This window comes from Aptenodytes patagonicus, chromosome 3 (assembly GCF_965638725.1).
Source record: "Aptenodytes patagonicus chromosome 3, bAptPat1.pri.cur, whole genome shotgun sequence".
NCBI classification, from domain to species: domain Eukaryota; kingdom Metazoa; phylum Chordata; class Aves; order Sphenisciformes; family Spheniscidae; genus Aptenodytes; species Aptenodytes patagonicus.
The window spans coordinates 85,005,431-85,030,631 of record NC_134951.1 but is presented as its reverse complement, the minus strand read 5'-3'; the positions used below and the strand labels follow the sequence as shown (position 1 = coordinate 85,030,631).

Sequence of the window (25,201 nt, the reverse complement as noted above, 5' to 3'; positions counted from 1 at the left end):
GTTTCTACAGCAAAGAGTGTTGTACAAAGAGAGAGTAATCTTCTAGAATAATCATTTGTTTCTTCAGTAAGCTACACAGTCACCCCGCACAAATGTTTTCAGTATGTTCTCTGACTGAAATCATGCCCCAGTGAAGCGAGAGGAAGTTTCCATCTGCTGCAGTAGGTCCCATATTTCACCCTGCGTGTCTGTGGGTCTCAGGCAGGACTCATACCAATGAAGACAGAAAATGAAACAGCAAAGTTTATGAAAGGCACAGAAAACGAAAACTTTATTTTGCTTTTGCCTCAAAACATACCTCTGCTTCCCCTGACTAAAGTGCCAACATCTATAAATTTAAGACCAAGTCTATTACTCGTACAGATTTTATTACAAAGATTTAGCAAAAAAAGAACAGAACGTAAAAAAAGTATACATTAATTTGACAGTTCTTTAGAAAAAACATTTTAAAAAATAGTGAGAATCACGCTTGCCCCTGAACATAGAGTTCGTAGTTTGCCTGTAACACAAACTTGAAGTAACCATTGTATTTCAAGTTGCCAAGTTCATTCGCTTGCAGCAAGTCCTTCAACTCCGGTAAATATTCACTTAACTGAACTCCTACAACACAAAACCTTTTATTACAGCACTGATAAACGTACTTTGCATTAGCAGTTAAGATGATTTTTAAGTAAACACCTGTGCCTGCCTCAGAGTTAAATTACTCTTTTGGAATTGAGAAGTTCTAATTCTATTATACATGTCAAGAAATACAATAAAGCTTAAGTAGCCTGTAAAACTGCAGGTTTGTTTTTTTTTTAAATAATTTCCTACCCAAACAGAGCTTCTCAGTGAATTTATGATTAAACCTAAAATCCTTAAACCTAAAATCCAAGTCTTCACATTACACTTCACCAAAATAAAAGAAATAAAGAAAGAAAAGAAAGAAAAGAAAGATCAGTCATGTAATAAATACTTGTATCATCAGTTGCAACATTTCAGTCTGGGCTGTGGGAATCTTAAAAAAGGAAAGAAATTGACAGGATTGAACGCACAAAACTAGAACTGTTCTGAAGAACTTAATTTTTGTCTTTTTGACATGGCGCCTTCTCTGTTCTGGAAAAAGTTCATATGCAGTAATATTTCAAACAGACTTTGACTCTAAATTGCTTCCCTCCTCTCCCTCCCCCCCAGGTGTAATTTCCATGGCCACAACTTCCCATGGTCAGCTTTGCCTGGGGGTGGGGGGGGTGTATAATCTTTTTTTTTTTCTGCTTTTGGGGAGGGAAAACAAAACCAAACATTTAAGCTAAAATAGATTAAGCTCTTCTGAGTAGCAGACAGTTATTAATCCCTTATCTTACAGAAGATATGTATTTAACTCCAGAAGACATACTTTACTGTACGGTAAGAAACTGCGAAAAATCCAATGGCTACCCTACTGAGCAAATAATTTGCAGGTACTAAGATTATAACCAAGAAATCTGCTCCTCCCTTATCCCCTCAACATTTTACAGAGATAGAATTAGCTCCATATGACTGTAACTATCTAGTGGAATGCATATGGAAGTTTTTATTACTCTGAGAATTTATTAACACTACTTATATATCAGCTTTTGAAACAACTAAACAATTTCAAGAAGTTCAATTATATTTAAATACACTTTACCTTCTTTCAAGAGTTTTTGTAATATTTTCACAAATATACTATCTTTAGATGCTTCAATTGGATCATCTTTACCATCTGAACAGGACCATCTGCAAGTCAAAAGGAATAATTTGTGGAAAGAATTGCACAGATGAAATCAAATGAAAACTAAGAAGAAAAAATATGCAGGAAATTCGATAAATTATCAAAGGTGATTAATACATGTTCACATGTAAGTGTTATGTGCTTGGCTATAGCTCAAAGCAAGAGGTTTTTTCTATCTTGTGTTAATTATTCTTTATTCCAAGAGTAAAACTGCAATAAAATTGCAATACTATAACATAGTCTAGTTAGGAGGACAATAGAAATGCTTCCCATCTTCTAAACTGTAAAAGAAAACATTATTTCTTTGATGAAATAAAAAATATTATCCACCAAGATAAGAATAACCTATTCTCAGTAATTCTATTTTACAATTGAGATGATGCAAGTATAGATTTATTTTTTGGTAGAATAAAGCAAGAGCAGCAATTTGCTAACATATTTGAAAAAAACAAACCAAAAAAGCTAGCACTGAGAAAAGGAAGGAGGAGGGAAAAAACCTGTAAAATCTAAGTTGCAGGCCTGTAACAGCACACGTAGACACAGCACAAATACGGTTTGTCTCATTTGTGATTAAATGTGAAGGTGAAGACTCACAAATGCAAATCTCATCTGTGATAGAAAAACGTGTTTGGGATTTTCTTAAGAGAAAGATTATTTTAAATGACAATTTTTCATCTTTGCAGATCTTTTTGTGTAGCAGTTTTAGGTCAACACCAACCTAACTTCTTTTGCTGTGGTTCTAACCTCCGAGTTGTTAAAATTTCCTGTTCCATATGTTGAACTGACAGACAAAACCAGTTCTCCTATCACTCCCTGAACCAACATGAACCTCCTTGGGCCAATGGGACATGCTTGCAACAGATCTGGACCCTGCTCCCAGAAGCTATTACTGACAAATCCCCTGTACTTCACCGAAACCATGGTTTTACCCTGGATGTCACTTCAACTCCCAGACTTCTAGGATTTCATCTTTAATTCTACTGGGAAGAACATGAGGGAAAGGGACCTGAGGAAACAAATCACGCTTAGGCACAGATGAGGATAGCGAGGAGCCTACCAGAACGTCAGGAGCACGCTCAGCAAGGCTCTCCATTCTACCCAAGAACCTTACCACCATTTGTAGCTGTCAAGCTAGAAAACAGATGCCATCCTTAAAAGTAGGTACTGCAACATGTCAAATGCTTACTTTTGCACACAGATGAAAGTTAACACTACCTCTTTTGAAATAGCAATCAACCCCTTCGTAAGCCTTTGTGAGCCTTGCTGGACTGGAAACTCAACTGGGACATCAAGTTTTCTAAACACTGTTCAGTGCAAAGTGATCTCAAATTGCATCTGGTTAGCTAGCGGAGTGGGCAAAATCTTGTCAGCATTATACGTGATTTGAATGGTTTAAATATTATGCCTAAAACTCTGTTCTCGGCCCAGGGTAGACAAGACATAAACCAATTATTGGACTGGTGCCATGCAGGAGTTCTGGATTCTTCTGTCTTGAAAATAACGGGAAGGGAAGAAAACCCTTGGAATAGTGTGAACCTGTTTCTGCATATTACTTGTGTCACGTGCGACAATAACTTAGTCACGCAACTAGGAATTTATTTTCTACAGACCACTGTCCTTTGGAATCTACCCTACGCATAAGCGTGAATTCAAATGCTGCTTATTTCCATTTTAATCACAAATGGCACAGTGCATTTGGAATGTATTCTCTCCTCATCTTTTCTTCCTTAGGTCCTCTTGGAACACGGATAGGAGCTAGAAAAGCTGGGTAACTTCTGAAAATTAGAAAGGAAAGGGAGGAAATGCCATCTGAGTTATTTAACCTGGGAGAGAACAGTAGCACTGCTTGGTGAGAAGATTCTTCTGACCAATTGGGTTCAGCCTGTATTTGGTGTTGAACGTCCGTAAGAGTGGCTCTTTTAAGCAGTATTTAAGGCTTCGATCTCTTACAGTCAAGAATGCAGCTTTAACTCAAAAAGGTCACGAACTTGTCGATGTGGTTCAATGGCCAAAAATGAGTGAAACAGAAGTTTGCAGGAGTGACCTCTGCACATCTTGCTCTTAAAAAGCTTCTAGTTGAGATGCTTCAAAGGAAAAAAAAGTTTCAGCATCGGTCATTTCTTTTACCCTAGCAAAGGGTTCAAGAATGAAAGCTGCATGGGTGCATTTCTGTCTCAGGTGCTGAGAATGCACAGTAGGTTGCCAGTGAGCTAAGCAAACAAAGTACTACAGATTTTTTTTGCTAGGGTTTCACTTTACAAATAAAAAGACACATTCAGATCAGATACTTTATACTTTACTAACCTCATACTATGAAATTCTATCTTTTCAGTGAGCTATAGTATACTAATATATATACTAATTCTGGAAAAGCTATGTCACAAATACTCCCAGTAATTTATATTCATATTGGACTTACCCATCTCTTTGGAGAGCCTTACAGAGAATTTTAAGTTTAAGATCGTTTACATCCACTTCCTCTTCCTTCAATTCATATAAGGAGAAAAGACAGGTAAGTTGTTTTTGTTTTTTTTTTTTTTTAAAGAAATAATCACTCTGTCACACAGATTATAGCAATGAATTAGATTCTTCAATTACTGAACACTGTTTTTAAGCACGTGCTATTTTAACAAATGACACGATCAGACTGTTGAAACACCAAAGACTGTTCATTTCCATTTGAAAACATGGCTCAGACTTTCTACATCACCCCATGACTGCCGAAGACTACCTACCTCAATTTGAAAAAGGGCCTATTTTAAAGCACATGAACAAATACCAATTTGTAAAACAGTGTATTCTAGGCAAGTTTTATTTTAAAATGTGCTAAATGGTGACTGAAGTCAAGGCTCTTTTTTCAACATGGCCAAGCTAACTAGCACGCATTAGTGTCCACGTTAGGATGTATGTTTTATGAATATATTAGTAAATGTCTTCAGAGAGACACATTTGTATTAGAAATGGCAGTCCCTGCATTGCACAGAAACTTTGAGATAACTGGTGTCAGAGCCCGTTTTAAAATATAACGTCAGAAAAAAGACCACATTTTTTTCCGCCTCTCAACGTCCTGAAGCATCACATCTACTTTAAATTCCCCTCATAGGAGATAAAAGAAACCACGAACTCTTCAATTTAGAAGCCTGGAAGCAAGAGGATGGGTCTCGACTTTATGATACGCTTTTGGAAGAGAAAAGCAGGGAAAACTAGGGAACAGCTAGTTTTTAGACTCTAGTCTAAACCACCATCTCGAATTTGCGCTGAACGGTTCTACTCAAGTTGTTAGAGACGCAAGTATCTGAGCAAAAAGTCACTTTGAATCTCATGTTTTTAGAGTGACATTTATTTTATCTAGATGTAAAAAACCAGTATAGTTCTCTCAGTGTTCATGAATTGTGTTGACAAAATTTAAGAGGAAAACTAATTTAAAAGAAAGAACCAAATGAGTTCACTCAAGTTTATTTTACTGCAAAATATCATTATTTGGACTATTTATGTTGTAAAAATGAAGGAAGTTAGAAAAAAAGCATTGAAACTTTCTTTTTAAACTAAAGAAAACTAACTCAGAGTAACATGCTACTCTAAGTAGTAATACTCTTTCCTCAGTACACAAAACATAATATAGTACTAAACACAGGACAAGCAAACATATTCATACATAAAGCGAAAAAAAACCCTAGTTAATAACAGTAATGTTATTCAAAACAAAATTTGATAAAAGAAATGCAATTAAAAATTATTGAAAAATCAATTTAAGTTTTAAAAACAATTTAATTATGAAGACATTTATAATTGTCAAACCAAAGTTATTGAAGGCCAACAAAATGGCACAATGGTGTTTACAAAGCACTACTACAGAGAGGATTTTAACTTGGAGCCCTACCCAGACTAGCAGGAATTAGGATAATCAGAAGAGAGCTCTCATTTTCAATTAGTATGGAATACTTTCACTGAAATACAACTTCAGCTTTTTAGCAAAGACTGTTGTTAATTCAGGTTTGATGCTCCTCAGAAGTTGATTTCTTCGTGCTTAGCGGAAAATTACTCCTGACAAGATACTAGATCATACAACGAGATGCAGTGAGAAAACAGATAGCAAATCTGTGGTTCAATGCTATTTACGTGTTAAAAAGCTGGTGACTATCCCACATTATCTCATGACAATCAGAGAAACTGCCAATAGGGAAGACGCAAGAACTAAACTACTGAAAACAGAAGATCTTCGTCCTATTTGGAGAAAGCCTGTAGGGCAGCAAGGCTCTAAGAAAGAAACTATAGACTATAAATGGGAAGTGAAGATGAAGAGTGTCATTTTTCTTAAATGATCTAAACCACATTTGGCATTAAGTCTCCAGTGACTTAAAAACAAACTGAAAAAACACATCAGGGGTTATTTTTAATTACCGTACACTAAGCTAATATGTTAACTAACTACAGATGCACCATCCTAGCTTAAATAATAATAATTTAAAAAAAAAAAGTCTCTGGATTAGAAATCCTTCAAAAACTTTTCCTACCTCATCAATATATTCCAGTAGATCAAGTGCTTTCTTGAAGTCATACTCATTGGCCCTTCTGTTCTCATCACATATGTATATCTATGATACGAGAGATTAACGTAGAGAATTATTTTTAGCCTACAAACTAATGTAACTGATATCATGGACAACTCATTGTGGGAAGACCACCATATATTTTCCGCTTACGTGACCTTCTCATGAAAATATGTCTTGATTCAACTGCAAGTGTTTTTATAGTAAGGAATATACTTAAGGTTTTAGAGCAGCATTCCACCTACATGACAATGGTCTGTGGACAAATGATATTGGATATAAGGCTGCTAGGTTTCAAATTTAAATGCCATTTAAGGCTGTAACATTCCTGGACTATTGTAGCCAGAGCTCAGCTCCACAAATAAGCTCTCAGAATTATTTCGGTAATTAAGCTCAAAGCAGTGCTTAAGCACACGTACTGCCTTTCACCTTTTAAAAACAGAAAAGTTTGCTATCAATATTTCATCCCCACTCCCCAACAAAATTCTAAATTAGTACTTTAAAGGAAAATTAACGTTAACGCTCTTTTTATTCACACTTTCCGAGTTTCATTCTCGCGTTGCAAGTAGGAAGTATAAACATTGGTTTGACAATAGAGAGAATTCAGAAGGAAAACTGTCACGGTGCTAGAGCTTGCCAACTCATGAGTGACACTTCCTAGTCTCCCCTAATTCCACAGATAGTCTCACTTAAAGATACAGGTAATGACTTCAGAATCTGCTATTAGCATTGTTATAAGAAGATGAGGAGAATGTAAACAAGCACACTATCAGCTTTTGATTTTCCACAGGATTACAGGAAAAGTAAGGACTTGCAAAATAGACACCTAGACAGGACCTGATTTGTTTTACAATGTGTCGTTGTTGCTCATTGAATATTTTTTGTGTGCATCACTGGGTGGTAAAAATACGCTGCCAACAAGCAGAAACAATAAGGTTACTGGTGGCTGGCTACCACCAGAAAGGGGTGTGGAAAGGGAGTCAGCGCTATTAGTGATCCCAGTACTGGAGCAGTTCATGTTTTTGTTTCGTATGGGTTGGGGGTTTTTTTTGGTTTGTTTTTGAAAAAGAAGGGAAAAAAAAATGGAAAGACTTCAGGTGCCTCTTTGCAACAGGTGACCAAAAGCCTCTTCCTGCTTCTAGCCCTTTCTTTTTCTAGATTGCAGCTTGTTCCTTCTGCCTTCCAAGTTCTGCCCTACTGAGAATGTAACAGAAGGTAAAAATTGTCTCATAGCCAAAAACTGGCTTAGACCGGTAAATCAACTGGCACTGATTTGATTTGCTTTTTCTTCTAGCAGCACTCTAAAGCACACGTTCAACAAAAAGAAATTTGAACTAAAAACAGCATTCTGCAGTTTGGTGCTGGTAGAAACTAAGCAAAGATAAACAAATTCATGCATCAGACCTTTAGGTGCTTAGCAAGTCATGTAAGGGATAAAGACAGCTGTGCTCTTCTCATTTATTTTATTGCACAGAGGCAGAAAACATACTGGAACTTTACCTGTGTAATGAAGAAAACATGAGATACTTACGTCAATGAGCTGAGATGCAGACAACACTGGCATATCGTTGAGGTTCAACTGTTTCTCTGCCAGTAATTGTTCAGGAAGTGTCTCCTGATGTAACAGAAAGCGTTCCTGTTCTGATATTTCTTGTAGTCATTTAAGGAAATGAATGTTTCATGTTATTAATGGAACAGTAATAACAGTCAAGTCACAATATTATTCAGGTCTACAAGTGTTTGTTACGAAGCATTCTATTTGGACGCTTATCTATGTTCCTGAAGCACATAATTACTTCCACTTCAATATTGTCATCCTGGTGAACTAGTTCTTACTTTCCACTCAGGCTGCCAGTGTAACGCAGACTGATAACTCTTCTTTTTTCTCAAAACCACAAAATGAATACATAGGATTGGAGGGAAGTTGTTGCACTATGCAGGAAGGTAAGTTGGTTGCAATTTTTAGGAGCTACCTTTTGGCTGAAGACTTGTGCCATGGACCTGCTCCATCTCATGAATTATTCCACTTTTGATTGTTTTATTTTCCAGTATAATCTGCTTCAGGGTTATAAACTTATTAGGTGGAAACAATCAAAATGGAATAATTTCAGCCACAGTATGTGAACGCTCCCCCCCCCAAGTTCCATCGCACGGTAGAAAGGAGCATTTTATCTGTTTAAACGGATAAGCAGAACGCAGCAGAAATAATTACTCTTCATCAGTAGAAAACTGATACAAAAAGACCGTAAGTTTTAAAAGCTATGTCATGTGTCATACGGAAGCATGTAGCAGAGTAAAATCCAGACCAAGTTTTGAGAGTCCATTACTCTACTGAAATAAAGCTTTCATTTCCTCATTTTTCTATGGTTTTCCTATTTAAAGGTGAGATTCTTCACATTAGTATAGGTTTTTCTCACAGCAGTGAGAAAAACAAATTTCAACTTCAAGATTTCATGCAATGCTATATCATTTAAAGGGCAGATGATATATTATTATTACAAGCTAAAAATAATTTGTGAAGCCTACTTAGTTATCATAATTATCCCCAGCCTTTTTCAACAGGATTTCTTTTAAGAATTGTACAAAACATAATGGATAAATATGCAGATAAATAGAAGTAGGCTTGAGTAGTAACCTTGAGTAATATTTCAAAGCTTTCCCCTGGTGGCCAGTATTAGCTTAACTATTAGTGCAGAATTGCTTTTTCACAAACTCACAGCAACATGTGCTGCACAAACAGTATCAGGAAAAGGGTATTTTCCAAAGCGATAGGAATGGCAGAGCAGTGGAACTGTTGCATTTGGTAATGAAGCAGAATAGGTATTCCTACTTTTCCCATTAACAACTTTTCAGCTACAGCATAATGAAACACTGTCACTGTAACCTTTCTAGATACAGAGAGAGAGTAAGATGCTGAGAAAGCACTTCTTGATCACGAATATATATATTTGCGGGTACATTATTACAATACAACATAGTTACAGGATTTCCTTGTACAGCCTAAGAGTCTCAGAACTTGAGAAGAATTCAAACTTGAGAGCCACTCAATGAACAGGCTTTAAGAAAGTAAATCATTTTTACCTTGCAACTGAAATATAAAAATGCAGCTTCATCTACTTCAGAACCGTCTAATGACTTCTCAAAAAGACTGTGCAGCTTCTTATTTATGCCAATATTTTGTGTTATTAGAAAAAGTGAAAAGGTACAAATTTCCCTTGCTCATAGTCCTAACTCACAGGTGAAGGTGAATACTAAGGTTACTGCCTTATGCTGTATTCCTTATCCTTCCTGCAATGAGCAACATCATCAGCCCGTTTATCCCTACCACATTAAGTTAGTGAATTTATTAGGCTGAGGGCTCTATCTGCAAAATTAACATGATTCTAATTCAGTAACATTATTAGTCTATTCTTCGCTTTGCTCTGGTTTTATTTCTTACCTTCTATTTTCTCTTGCAGTATATCTTCTGAGAAGTCAGATGCCAGTGCAGCTAATTTGCTCAAGCCAAGAAGTGTTTTCTTCTTCGCAAAATATCGGGTCTCCATATTTGCTAAAGTCTGCAACGTTCTGTGAGCCTGAAATTAATAAAGATGTTAGGAACCAGTTTTAGAATTTAACATCAGAAGGTTAACAGATAAGGATTTAATCTGAACTGCAGCCTCACAGCTATTTATTGTTTGTAATACTATAACCCTTATTTTTAAGAGTCGTATAACTTGCACATTAAAACTCTGCATTACACTATTCAGGAAGAGATATAGATCTCTACTCAAATTATATCCAAAAAACATTTTCATTACTAATCAAGAAAAATTATCTTATGATCAAAGGATAAATTGCAACTTCACATATTATACCTCTGGGATCTTATTCAAGGCTTTGCCATAAAAGCCAGGCAAATATGCTTTGAACAGGACAACTCTGCATACAGATTGATTTACTTGTTAATTCAGGAATTTGAAAAACAGAATTATACGTGTAACCGCTGCAGCAACCACATATTTAGGCAAGAATTTGTCTGTCAGACAAAGGAACAGAAAATTTCTGAGCACCTACTCAGAAATAAACTATCTAGACTGAATTACTTGTATATTTTAGAATCCTTTTCCCCTCTTCATAATGCTTTGCTATAAAAGACAAAACCTCAGTCAACACAAACGGAATATTACAAGACTCTCAGGGTGGGTTTGGGGTTTTTCTTGTTGTTGTTGGTTGGGTTTTTTGTTGGTTTGTTTTTTGTTTTTGTGTGTTTTTTTTTTAAGGGGCATGAAGTATTATCAACCTATAATTTGCAGTAGGATAAACGTTTCCATGCTCTGTGTGCTTAATAGATGTCCACATGGATTGAAAGACGACATTTTTCTTTAGAATTAGTTCATTTTCTGAAGTGAAATACATTCATAAATCTAGCAGAAGGAAGGGAAGACTGACCAACAGGAAGTAGGGAAAGAACAACTGGACAGCCTACAAGGCAACAAAGAATCAAGTTTAAAAACAATGTCGTATTAACCAATCCACATGCACATTAGCTATTAAAAAAAAATTGCTTTTATACTATGAATATAAGTGATTAAAGTAATCAATACCTTTTTTTACTTTTGTGATACCTCCAAATTCCTTTGCTTTAAATAGTTAGTTTTGAAATATGAATTTCAGTTTTTCCCTTGCTGGATAATCTGATAATGCTATTAATATTCACTGTAAACTCCCAATTCCACCAACGTGGTGATCACGTAGCCATATAAGACTTCCTTGATGCAAAGTATTAGTCACCAACAAGGGATGAAAAGCAGCCCTAATTTCCATTACATGGTGCGGTGGCTTATATGATATACCAGGTGGTGCCTGGAGGAAGGCTTTTGGTACTCCATTAATAATCCATGTCATCTCTCCCTTAAGTCACCTAGATAAGCTGTCTTCTTTTGGTGATGAAGAGCCAGAACTAGATAAATTTGCCTACTTGAATATGTACTTGACTCATTTAACATATGGTATTTCTGTTTGGTTGTATTAAGAGATCCTACCTTTTGCAAATCCTGACTATTGATTTCATGTAACCAGCTCAGATGCTCATGAGCTTGCAAGAAACTGGCCAGCTGTCCGTGCTGAGCAATAGGCTGAGATAACAGCTTCCCTCGCTTCCCTTTTTCTAAATACCAGCGAAACAGGAAATCTGAAAAATTCTGAAGATAATAGGAATATGAGTAGATTTTTAAAGTTACATTTAAATATCTTGTTTGTCTTCTAAGGCAAAATGTTTCATAAAATACAATTGGTAAGAACATGGTAAGAACCTGCTTAACAAAACAAGGCAGACACACAAAAAAAATAACATACTGCTGATGAAAAAACCTAAGAGTTCTGATAGAAATAGTGTTTAAAGAATTCATCAGCTACAGTGCTGATACACACGGCACGGTTCATCCTTCAATGGAAATGAAGGAAATGCCAAATATAAATTCTTCATGTTAACCCACAAGAATGGAAACAGGCATCACATCACCCACAATTCTAATCTTATTTTTTTACCTGTTACTTCCCCCCTGCCTCAGAACTCTGTGCTTACTACTTCCTTTCATATACGTTTGCTTCTGCTGTCACTGTTTTTGAAACATTCCCTCCTACTTCCACCAACTGAACCTACAACCTTACTTCTCTCGGTCATTGTTAAAAACGAATGTCTTTTTTTTAAAAAAACACCTATTTTATCTTCAAAAACTTCAATGTGACATAACTAATCAAGGTTTATGTTTGAGATTTAACTTAGCGTTTTCAGAGTAATTTTAGAATAATGCTAAATTTTAATTGCATTAACAATTTAGAAAATAAAGTTTGAAGAGGCCACCAGTCTGATATTCTATCCATCAGACTTGATCTATTCAGCTCTACATTTGCTAAAGTAACTTTTCAGAAAGTGTTACTTTTTTCCTTAAAAAAAAAGCCTCTGAAAAGAACAAACAGAGAATTTATCCTCTTCTTTTGACAGTATATGTGCGTATTTAACCTTCACTATTAAAAACGTTTACTATAATTTCTGTTACTAATACTTTTGCTTGTTCTTATTAAACAACCTTTCTCTACTCTCTTTATTAGGAAACCTGTAGACTGCAGGATTTCTCTTTTCATAGTTGTTGAGGAAAGCTAAACAAATTGATCTCGCCAACTCTCAAATTAGGAAACTTTTATCCCAGTCCCCCTCACTTCAAGCAGCCTCTGTTGCCTTTTCCTCAAGCTTTCCAATTTTTCAGCACACTCAGAGGTTTTTACACCAGATTTTGACAGACATTGGAAACATTGTCTAACAAGTACCTGGCAGGCCAATAAAAAAAGACCACAGCAACATCCCTATCTTCCTACTCTTCTTAACTACTTTTCTATTTATACATTTAACAATCTCATCTTCTCTTTTGGAAATTATCCTTAAATTCATATTACATTAGTTTAATAAAACAGCAGTGCACTGACTACAGCACCTCCGTGAACAAGTCACAAAATGCCGAAAGATGTTAAGAGTGAGACAATGTGTTTGAGGCACAAAGAAGGTCCCATGGAAAGCCACTGCCCATACAGCTAGCACGTGTATTTCTGCTGACATGCTTTGCAGTCTCGGGGTAAAATATGCCATTGAGTTCTGCACAGTGAATCTCGACTCCAATTTTCCACATTACCCCCATATGTATATGTGTAAATACACACGCATTAAAAAAACAGACACACATCGCCCGCGCCCCCCCCCCATCATAACTTTTGCAACATTTCAGGTGCAAACGTATTATAAAACACCGTCTAAAGGAATGAGAAGAAAGAGTTACCTGATCTGCAAACTGACTCATGTAACGTTGTAATCTGGCCTGGTTGTCTGTCTGCTCACACATTTGCACCAGGATATCAAAATCACAGTACTTCTCTGCTAAAGCAGCTGCCATCTGATACTGTCCCAGGGAAACTAAGTAACCAAGAAGAAAAAGAAGTTGTGTCAGACAAGCTCATCTCTGGCTGTTGGATGACTGAGAGCAGAGACCAGAAAAATGAAAACAAGTTTCAAGCGTTTACATCACAGAGATACTTACACGTTCCCAAAGAAACATTCACCTTACTGCATCGATACTCTGTGCACACACAAGCTCACATACCTACCACCTCTGTCCCCCAATACAAGAGGGAAGAAGAGAAGTTTAGAATACTAAACGGCCAGTATACATCCTATTTTTTCTCTGAAAATTAGCAGCATCTGCTATTTGTGCTTTTGGGGGGGGGAGGGGGGAATCAACCCATGACTTAATATCTCTATTAATATCCACTTGATCACGCAAAGCAACCAAGCAGCAGGCAAAGGCTTTTGATAACAAACAGAACAAGTAAAGACAGCATATTTTGAATACAGATCCTATTATTTAAAATCTTTCATTTTGGCTCAAATACATTAGAGTGAGCAGAACATGCAATTTTGTCTGTAAGGAAATATTAACTTTAGATTGAACATAATGATATAAAATGTATTTACAAGCTAACAGAGCCCATGAATGTCAGTAAAACTGACAATGATAGTTTAAGAGACTTTTCTTAAGGTTTAAGAATGTTAAAAGGCAGGGATTATTAGACTGTTCAATTTATAGCATTCATTTTTAGTCTAAAAAAATTAAACTTTATAAGCTTACTAAAATGTATTTGCTCAGAGTTATTTCCACTTAACAAGGGGTCTTTGCTTTCAATTGCTCATTAAAGACTCGATCACATCTGACATGTTAAACAGCAGGTTTGATTATTAAATAATCAAGATTCGAAAAGTAACTTTTTCTTGAAAAAAACTAAACAAACTTTCAGGCATATAAATTTATGTCAACTAGCAACAATATAAACATTTAGAAATCGATTTATAGGCTACTTTCAGCCAGCTGGCACAAGATAAATTTCTGCAGAAAAATATAACAAGTTAGCAAAAGAAAAAAAAATTCAAGCAGCAACGTGTCTTATTAGAGGTATGGGCACGGGTGCAGTCTCAGATGCAATTCTGTAATCTGTTGTTATTTTGTAAATATCCCATTAAATCATAAAAACAGCCATTTATACTCTGAAGGCAAACACGTAGAACAAATACAATTCATACACAGATGCCATTTACATGGCATCTCCATCAGATTTGCATCATTTCCTCATCGAACGGAACATTTAATCCCTGCATTAAGGAAAACAGACAGTACTTACGGAGAGGAGACAAGAGTTCTGATCTTTTCTGCACATATTCCATTTCCACATTGCTGTATCTCTCTTGATCAGCAGGGCGGTCCACAGATTTCAGCTGAGAAACATAGCCATCTAGAAAACAATCCAGTAGTGCCACCAACTGTTCAGCCACAACGCTACGGAGGTTACTGTCCACCTGGGGATACACCATCTTCAGAATGATTCCGTGCTGACGTATTATTGCTGTACGAAGGCCACTAGATGCTTGGGAAAATTACACAGTGAACATTAAAACAATAATCATATCACCACAGGAATCTATGTTGAAGTATAACAAAAACATTAGTACGTATAATTTAAAAAATATAAAGAAAAAAGCTAATAAACATTTTAAAAATCAAAGCAATACTATAAAAAAAACCCCAAAACCCAAAACAAACACATACTCCCATCTACCTTTACATATTAAATTTGGCCAAAATGTAGTAAACAAAAAAGAACAGAAACAAAACCACCTCCTGAACTACACAGATCTACATTGTCAACTATCAATACCAGCTATTTTTCAGAAGAGAATCACTTGCGCGATCTGTAAGCGAAGTAGAGAATACACACAAGGAAAAGGCAACTTCTGTTAACCTTATTTAAATACTTGGGTGTAGTCATCAAGATATAACACACCCAAATAGCTTGCATGGGTCCTGCTTTTCAGAAGATTTTTATTTTGGGAGCACTAAACAAGTGTGGTTTATATGTAGAGGCCACAGGGAAGCTTAAGCACCAACTGGAAAGTGCTTGCTTCTGCAAACATTTGTTCTGATAGTTTTTCATGTTATTAAACCATCAAAACAAAACACTTAAGGAAGTGGAGAATCATCAGTCCTTTTAAAACAGTTATAGATCACATTTTACGATTCATTTTAATGCTATGTATCCCACAGGTCTGCCAACCAGAACCAGTGCATGCTTAAAAAAAAAATAAAATAAAAAAAAAAAAAAATCAGCTTTGTCTCCCAAACTTTGTTTTTGTAGTCAAATTTGCAATGCAAGTTTTAAAGAATTATCATCAATACTGGACAAAATAAGCGTTCATTGATTCATTCCATTTCATTCACCAAATGAAAGCTTTAGCTTCTCCTATTCTTACTGACAACCTTGTAGCAGCTTTTAACAGCAAGTTTAACATTCAGATTGAAATTCTTGTGTTCTGAAACTCATGAAAAGTATTTTTATTTAGGATAGATAGTTAATGAACTAGTAATAATAATTTCTCACCTGTCCATGGAATATATTCAGGTTCTCTTTCTGGAAGCTCTCCTGTTTTATATAAAGAGGCTCTAGATTGACGATACTGACAGGCAGCTTGCAGCATGTCCTATTTAAGGGCAAGGACATAAGTACTTTAAAGTCTACCTGCATATACACAGACTGTAAAAGATGTCGTCTTTTATAATTCTGAAATATTCTTTTAATATCCCCCTTCTTTCTACACCACTTTCTCAGTTGTATAGAAGAGTACATACTGACTGAGCAAGAAACCCCGGTGCTCAAGCATAAGCTCTTCGCTCTTTGCTACGTACTCATGCTTTCACAACTTCCAACAATGCTGCAACTTCTCAAATTCTCTTCAGCAGTGGCTCAGGAGGAAAAGGAATGTCCCTAATTCTGCATGAGACCATCTTTTCCTTCTTAATATATTTGGACATGTGAAAAGTGCATTCACTTTTGCTCTCATATCAGTAACTCAGATGTACTGCACTCAACTTGTTGAGTGCTCTTCAATATTTACCTTCCCCTCCCACAAACATTTTAGTGAATGCAGTTCTGTACCTTAATGATGTTGTTCACGTTGACAACTATCTGGGCCCATTCAATTGATTCAATAGGCATATCTTTCAGGATTTGTTCCTCTTCTTCTAGTAAGCATTCAAAGATGGAATCTATCTGGGACACCTTAAAGATAGAAAGAAAAATTGCACTGAGCACAAACACATCCATTACCAGCTGATACCTGAAAGCCAAGTTATGAGTTGTGTAGAAAAATAAACAAATATTAGTAGAAACCACATCAATAGCCAAATATTAAAAGGTATCAACTACTCAAATGGATAATGAACTCATCAGCTTATATTTCATACAATACTCAGAATACATGAATTGCCTTATATCTGCACTTAAATCTGGAAGAAAAAAAAATATCCTCTTTTTTGAAGGCAACTCCATAAACTTTCATTAAGCATATTCCTCCATATTCTTATGAAACATTTGGCAGTAGAACCTTTGTTAGATAAGTATACTGGATAACATACCTGCTTTAAAATAGCAGACTATTATTTCTATTTTCTTTTACATTTATTTTTCTCCATTAGCAACTACTGTCCTCTACAGGAAAAAACTTCCTAAGAATAAATGTTTTGTGTATAGTTCTTCTCAAGAAGGAAGAAAGAAATAAAGACTGGGCACTTGACTGGAATGCGGCATAAAATGAGAACTAGTTTAGATTCACTAATGTTAGAGAGGGCAAAAAATTATGAGAGACTGAATTCCATCCAGGATAGCTCATCAAAGCAGCTCTCCTATCTGGAAAGCTTCATACTCTTCAGTTCACCCCTTAAGAATGATAATTTAGCATACGTTTTCTGATGTGCCGGAGAATTTCACTTGTCTTTTTTATTGCTCATCCATGTAGGTTAGTTGGAAATAATAACAACTTTACTTCTGCTGCATGAAATTCATCAGAATTCATGTTTCAGCTGCAGACATAAAAAAGTATGTACACTAAAGTGAGGAAAATATTACCACACCATCCCTATTTAAAGGGAAATTGTGTAAAGTTGAACTGATTTTTAAAGGGAAAAGTTTCAAAGTACACATTAAAGCACTGCAACTTTTACTACATGCGATACTATACAATGATTCAGAAATAACAGGTTTCTTACCTCTCGAAAGAACACATCTGCAGGGGTAAGACTTGGTGGAATGTCACACTCCCTTTTGTTTAATGCGATCAGTATAGCAGCATTCACTAGATCAGGGAGCCTGGAGTGGTGATTCTTGAGAACAACAGCTGCTGCTAGTTTCTCTGCGTGCTCACAGAGCAACAATCGAGTTGCCATCAGCATCCCTCGTACTGAAAAACTGCCCAGACGTTCAAATACACCAACCTTTTATTAAAAAAAAAAATGAAACACCACATGCACTTTAAACAGTGTTCTAGAAGAATTACTTTAAGACAAAGTAATACTCTACTGTGTGTGCCAATACCAAAAGAAGAGTAGAATTTTACCTGATGAAGAAACTCAATGAAGAAGGAATGTGCTTTTGTCTTATCCTCTAGCTGATGAAGAAGAATGAGAGATGTGGTGCTGAAACCAGCTGCTTCTAAAAAGAGAAAAATCTTAGATCAGAGCACTTGATATCTTCACTTCTTGGGTAACTATTTTTTTTTGCCTCTGAGGTTTTTTGAACTCTACCATAGCTGAAGTAAAGCCTTTAGAAGAAATAAAGTATCTTTAGATCAGTACAACTATTCTGAAGCACTCAATTCATTATGCTGCTAAAGTAGCAGCTCACCAGCTTATTCAAGTTCTAGTAAGATTCAGATTCAAATTTTTATCTTTATTATGGACTAGCTATTGCTAAATTTATTATGCCCTAGACCACAGCTACTACAAAATAAAGCGTTAACAGGCATTCAGACCTAATTGACACTGCATTGCCTGCACAATTCCACTGCACAACATAAGTGGTTGCCCAGCACTGTTCTACTTTTCTTCTTCCTCAAATGAGCTTGCGTCTGAAAAGCCACCTAACATTTCCATCCGGACAATCAGGTCCTTAAAGGAGTCAGTAAGGATGATGGAAGCTTCCTCCTGAGTATCCTCACAAGTATCTCACCTCAGCAGAGTTCTCCAGAGCCCAAGTTATTTTCCTATTTCAGAATTTTTGTATATTCTAAGTGTGCTTTAAACCAAAAGACTACCAAGATACAAAACCTCCGAAGAACTATCACTATGAGCAAAATTAGCAACACTATTTCCAAGAAGCTATCAATTTTCACTTCTTGCTTTAGCCAGGAATAAATGCAGATAAGCCACCAAATTAGAAATAAAGTTGATTCAGAAAATACTAAGGATCTGATGCCTGACAATTTCTAACCAGCTGCCACACAGAAACAACAGCAGGAAGCATCAGCCATCTGTAACTATTTACTACATGAACTTTCAAACTAAGTCTCTGCCTAGTAACTGGCAACTGCTGCCTAGAGGTCCCGAGGACCGCTTCAAATTAACACCGTTCGTAAGAGACAGGGAAGCATGAACAAAGAAGTTTCTTGCTGAAAACGTGTCTGCTTTAATCCTTTACGTACAACAAATACTCCAAAATAAATTTCTCTAGACCTCTTTTAGGCAGACATAAATACCAACGCCCCACAGGGATACGAGCTCACTCTACCCAGGATCCAAGCCTACCACAAGCTGTGCAGCCACGCTGACAAAGGGCTAAGCATGAGCAAATAAGCTCTTTCTCTCAACGTATCTATTTGTGGAAAATACTTTAGATCTATCCAAGGAATCATGGAAACACTAAAGTGACGCCACCTGTTCCTTGCATAAAGTACCCTTCTCAGAAATGTTTTCTTTGCTGTTTGTGTTTACTATATGAAGTCAAGAACTAACCACAGTAGACTGCAAGTTTATCTGGCAGCCTCATAGGACACATCTTTTAGCCTTTCTGGAAATATGTCGAGTGGTGGAAGAGGGCAAGGGACACCTATGCCTTTTTTGCAAAGCTTAAATTATAATTTTATCTAGAGTACTATAGACAGCTTTTCACCAAAAAAAACCCCCAACAACCAACACAAAAAACCCCAACAAAAAACCCCCACATCATTAAGTTTACCTTCAGGTACAGATTCAGCCCATCTTGGATCAGAGGCAGGGTAATCATCCATTAAGTCCACACTGATCTGAGTCACTGCCCTATCCAGTTCAGCATCAGAATCCAGATCTGAACTACTTGGAAAGAGCTCAACTACCATGCTTTGTGCATTGACTATATCTTTCCTGAAATGAAAGAAATACAAAGTATGTGAAATAAAAACGATAGGATTATAGGAACAAGAACCACTCAATTAGTAGGATTTTCTGATATGCTTTTTGTAAAGTGATTATAAACATTTAGATGCTTTAGATTATAAACATCAAGCATTGTTTGGGCTATCTTTAAACTAATTACGGATAAAAGGTCTTCTGATTCTTTTAAAGCAAGTAGGCTGCACAATCTATAAAACAAAAAAGCACAAGCCAGGAAGTGTTTCAAGTCACTTTTTATCCTATTATCCCTATTATCATAGAATGGTTTGGATTGGAAGGGATCTTAAAGGTCATCTAGTTCCAACCCCCTCCTTGCCATGGGCAGGTATACCTTCCACTAGACCAGGTTGCTCAAAGCCCCATCCAACCTGGCCTTGATGGCCAGGGATGGCACATCCACAACTTCTCTGGGCAACCTGCTCCAGTGCCTCACCACCCTCATAGTGAAGAATTTCTTCCTAATACCTAATCCAAATCTACCCTCTTTCAGTTTAAAGCCATTACCCCTTGTCCTATCACTACATGCATTTGTAAAAAGTCCTTCTCCAGCTTTCCTGTAGGCCCCTTTCAGGTACTGGAAGGCTGCTAATAAGGCCTCCCTGGAGCCTTCTCTTCTCCAGGCTGAACAACCCCAACGCTCTCAGCCTGTCCTCATCTGGGAGGTGCTCCAGCCCCCTGATCATCTTTCATGGCCCTCCTCTGGACTCGCTCCAACAGGTCCATGTCCTTCTTATGTTGGGGGCCCTAGAGCTGGATGCAGTACTCCAGGTGGGGTCTCGTGAGAGCAGAGCAGAGGGGCAGAATCACCTCCCTCGACCTGCTGGCCACGCTTCTTTGGATGCGGCCCAGGATGTGATTGGCTTTCTGGGCTGCAAGCACACATTGCTGGGTCATGTTGAGCTTTTCGTCAACCAACACTCCCAAGTCCTTCTCCTCAGGGCTGCTCTCAATCCATCTCTGCCCAGCCTGTATTTGTGCTTGGGATTGCCCTGAACCATGTGCAGGACCTTGCACCTGACCTTGTTGAACTTCATGAGGTTCGCACGGGCCCACCTCTCAAGCCTGTCCAGGTCCCTCTGGATGGTATCCCTTCCCTCCAGCGTGTCGACCGCACCACACAGCTTGGTGTTGTCAGCAAACTTGCTGAGGGTGCACTCAACCTCACTGTCCATGTCGCTGCCAAAGGTGTTAAATAGCGCTGGTCCCAATACTGACCCCTGAGGAACACCACTCATCTCTGGTCTCCACTTGGACATGGAGCCGTTGACCGCAACTCTTTGAGTGCGACCATCCAGCCAATTCCTTATCCACCAAGTGGTCCATCCATCAAACCCATGTCTCTCCAATTTAGAGACAAGGACGTCGTGCAGGACACTGTCAAATACTTTGCACAAGTCCAGGTATTATTATTATCAAGAGAATTATTGTTATTTAAGAGAAAAGATTCATCATACAGAGCTAAGTCTGGATGTCTCTGGTAGCTAAGTCACCAAATTTCTATTGCTTGCTTTAAAATCCTCTCAAGAGTACACGTAATCACTCCCACAAATGGCAATAGAGTAAAAGCTCTCAGGAAAATGCTTCAGCAAATATAACGCATTATTCTTATTTCCTATAATTTCAGAGAATCCTATTCTATTCAGGTCAATAAGAGTAAGAAGTATCCAAATGCTTAAACCTCCAACATATGAAGTTTTACTGAAGAACTCTATGTAAGAAGTATGCAATATTCACAAAAAGCACTGATTTGATTTTGTGACTAAAAATTATAGTATTCCAACTGAGAAGGGATACTGTGATTCCAATACATTACCTGATTTTGGAAATATTTATACTTTTCATGAGACTTTCAGTTTGAATGTTTATATGACCAAGATATCTTGAAATGAAAAACAGCAGTGCATCCAGAAATTGCACAAAGGTTTACTAAAGCAAACTATACTTTTAAAAACTGGAATATACTGAATCTTCTATTAAACAACCTTCCATTATTTGCTCTGCATCAACTGCTTGGCCATCTGGACAGGCCATTGCCACATCTGTTCTGTGGAAGATTTCTCCGTTCATTTTACCATACTATTTGTCTGGAAAAAGTCTGAATCAATACTATACACATCGAATTATTAATTTCTTCTGGTTTCATAAATAACCCAAATTTTAATCAAATTAACATTAAACTTTCATACTGTTTCACACTGTTTTCCTTACTACCTCCTACTTTCTTCTGACCCTGTTTCCAACCCCCTTGTTCACATCCTCAGTGATATCAACTTTCATATTCGTTATCTGTGCTCTCAGACCTTAGCTACTCCAGTCACCTCAGGACTACAGCCATCTTCAGCAGCAGTTCTGTTTACTGACATGTCCACTTGTGAATACATGTAGATCTTCTTTCCAAATTCTGTGCATGTTTACAGATCTTGTCTTGATATCCTTTATTATATATGCCTAATCCCCTTCATAATCTTCTACCTCACATGCAGCTCTATGTCAAAAGCACTCCTACTTCCTGTTATCTTAAATCTGTTCTTTCCAAGTTTTAAGACTAAGGAGATTAGTCCTAAGAGGGTTTGTGGGTTGGTTGGTTTTTGTGTTTGTTTTTTTTAATAAATATATATTGAAAACAATCCCCTTTAAATATAACTAAGCTAAGTCTACAGCTCTGTTTATCTTCTTACCTCTCCTCTTCCTCCTTTGTTTACATCACTCATCTCAACATCAAACCTTTCAGAGGCATTGCGTGCCTCCCAACAGTCAGGTTGCTTTAATCAGGATAGTTTGACGAACAGTGTATTTCCTTCCACTCCCACTCCCCCCATATCAGTCAATCTAAAAAAAGATATCATCTTGCCACAGAATCTGTCATGCTAGTTATTCTTTGTGGCCACGTAAATAGTAATTAAACATATTCGAAAGTATTACTGAAAACAGCTATGCAAATAAAAATGAGGAAGAAAATGAAAGAATGTTTTTTAACAACAAAACACCACTTACTAAAAGAATAAAGAAGTCAAAATAACAAAGTTTAAAGTTGTTTCACTGGCAGTAATGTAACATCACAGAATTTACACAGAGTAAGCAAAAAGTTATTGAGATTGTAGAAGTCTGCTCCTTTCTAGTGCACGTATCACTTCTTCACTAGCTCAAGATTTATCTAACACTTTCCTAATAAAGATGTGCACGTGTCATTAAAATAGCTTTAATTAAAACAGCACAAGAGTATCTTTACCAAGACAATCTCTTACTCAAATATCAGAGTGCCTTCAAGAATAGGAAACAAAGCAAGCCTTAAAAAACAAGTGCAATTTCTACCTGCAGTACTGTAGAAAAGCACCTTTCAGTAATTTAGTCTTATCTTCTTGAGCTATAATTTCTAGCCTGCCAGTTGCGTCAAACGCAGGACTCTGAAAATGCAAAGTAAGAACTTCAGCTGAAAGACAAATATCAATCTTCATTATGAAATGAAAACAATTTTTCTAAGTAGCAACAACATAGATTTAAAATAAAAATGCCACCTGGAAGCAGTTGTGTTTATTACACCAAACATAAACCCATAAGATACATTACAATGAAAGTCACACCGTGGTTTGACCTCAACCATTTTAGTAAAATTCACACAAACTGCAAAGGAACTTAGGGCAAATTGTTTCACCAGTCAAACTTTTTATGGTAATTTTAAACATTTTAATAATCAAAACCAACATTTTTGACAGAAATTAAAAAGGTATTCATGAGTACTATCACCCACAAAAACAATATAAGTGCAGACAAATCTAAATAGAGATTAGTTCAATAAGAAAAATATAGTTCCATCTGAGCAATCACCACAAAGTGGAAGACCACTAAAATACTAGTAATAATAGCTGATTTAAAGGTGATTTAATTGGAATAAGGATCGAAACTCACTATTACCCCATAGAAATATTTGCCAATTTATATTGTAACAACTTTTCTATCCTTCCCTCCCACTCCAGGGACATCTCCAGGGCACATACATTTTAAACAGAACACATTCGATGTAAATAAGAGCTTAATAAATGCACATTGCACAAAATATCGACAAAAATACTTCAACATTTTTATAAGACTATATTAAAAAAAATATATATAACGGAGCAGAAACAATATTCAGCCACTATATAGCCCTTCTCAGCTTAGCCTCCAAGCTTTTCACAGCACAATAAGAAAAAAGTGTCTCATGCACAAAGGAACTGACACAAAAGACTGAAGAAACCATACTGATCAAAAAGTGAGAACAAAGTCTGAGTCTCTGCAGTAGCGTTATATCAGGCCTAGTGACATATAGTAATGCATCCACGTGAAAAAAAAATACAAATTTCATAGAAATCTCAACTTCAAAACAAAGGAAAACAAAAAAGTTACTCAAATTGGCAGATGTTGTAGAATTTCTTAGGTTTTGAAAACTGCCTTCATTACAAGTGTTTGAGTCTCTATTTAAAAAAAAACTTTAAAACTCAAACAAGCTAGGATTTCCACAGTGAAAATTCAAAACTGCCAGAAAAACATTTTATTTCTACCCTCAGTTTTCAACCAGCCAAGCAAACAACCATTACCTCACTTCTTGGTCCAGCAACAGAAGAGGACAGGGAATCTTCAAGGTCTTCAGGAAGCACAGAAATGTTTTCCCTGGACAAGATGGTGATAAGTCCACTTTTTTTGGTAAAGAAGATGGGGAGGCTAGTACAGGAACCTGCTCCTAAAATGCTATCTCCTAAGATGAGGGTGGGGTGGGGAGAAAAAGAAAAAAAAAAAAAAAAAGGCACATAAATGCCACTAATTCAAGACAAAAATGTAACAGCTTCATAGACAATTATTAAATTTTGTCATGAACCAACCAACCGTAACTGACAACTGCACTTGACTTACAGAAATTGTGGATACTATTTGCTACTCAAGATGCAGATTTCCAGATACTGCAAGTTTAAAAGAAAAAAAAAAAGAAAAAAAATCTAGATTCAGGTGATTCAAATTCTACCTAAGGACCAGTGTGCGCATCCTACTTGAAGATGCCTCTGAAGGTCAAGGATGACATACTTAGAGGCAGCTGACACAGGCACCTAGTATGAATTTTAGGCTGACACAAAGTTAACTTCAAGAAAGAAAAAAAATTAAAAAAATCCACAGTGAATGTTGGGGAAAAAAAAAAGGGGCAAAAAAACCCCACAAACAAAAACCCCACCCTTTCATACACCAAGAGTGAGGATCTACTTCATTTTCATCCGAAACGCTGTAGAGTAAGCAGTAACAATACTGGATGTCACGTCAGTGCTTTCTCCATACACTCATGAGAAACTCCCAACTTGAAAGATTTAATAAAGAGAAAAAGGAGCATAAATATATAAATGATTCTGCCCTCTGAGAAATCTAAATACTGTAAAAATATTCAATGAGAAAGTATCAACGAATTGTGATTCCCCCGCTGCCCCCGCATGTTACCTTGTATGCCAAATATGATTTTCTCCTGTGGTAAAGAAATTCTTCCAGTTCCAGTGGAACAAGCAAACACTTCATCTTCCTTATAGAGGTAAGCAGCATGGCTAAAATAATCTGGGACTACCAGACAGCACAACACTTCCTCTTCTGACTGAAAGAGTTACATATGAACAATGTCACATACG

At 36.7% G+C, this 25,201-nt stretch overlaps 1 protein-coding gene across 4 annotated transcripts in view; it reads right to left on the bottom strand.

Annotated features, from left to right (window-relative positions):
- Positions 1-242: 242 nt before the first annotated feature.
- NUP133 (nucleoporin 133) overlaps positions 243-25,201 on the bottom strand; it is a 37,447-nt gene continuing 12,488 nt past the window's right edge. Inside the window, exons 10-26 of one of the 4 annotated variants that reach the window (XM_076334098.1) lie at positions 25,020-25,167; positions 24,137-24,294; positions 22,875-22,966; positions 19,369-19,532; positions 17,753-17,847; positions 17,406-17,630; positions 16,297-16,419; positions 15,742-15,841; positions 14,488-14,730; positions 13,095-13,228; positions 11,307-11,465; positions 9,722-9,857; positions 7,814-7,932; positions 6,247-6,327; positions 4,152-4,216; positions 1,649-1,737; positions 243-600 (exon numbers count right to left, since the gene is read on the bottom strand). In XM_076334098.1, the coding sequence (XP_076190213.1) occupies positions 464-600; positions 1,649-1,737; positions 4,152-4,216; positions 6,247-6,327; positions 7,814-7,932; positions 9,722-9,857; positions 11,307-11,465; positions 13,095-13,228; positions 14,488-14,730; positions 15,742-15,841; positions 16,297-16,419; positions 17,406-17,630; positions 17,753-17,847; positions 19,369-19,532; positions 22,875-22,966; positions 24,137-24,294; positions 25,020-25,167 (2,268 nt within the window). In that variant the 3' untranslated portion in view covers positions 243-463. The remainder of the gene's footprint in view (positions 601-1,648; positions 1,738-4,151; positions 4,217-6,246; positions 6,328-7,813; positions 7,933-9,721; positions 9,858-11,306; positions 11,466-13,094; positions 13,229-14,487; positions 14,731-15,741; positions 15,842-16,296; positions 16,420-17,405; positions 17,631-17,752; positions 17,848-19,368; positions 19,533-22,874; positions 22,967-24,136; positions 24,295-25,019; positions 25,168-25,201) is intronic. The other 3 variants (XM_076334099.1, XM_076334100.1, XM_076334101.1) reach the window with 3 other exon arrangements.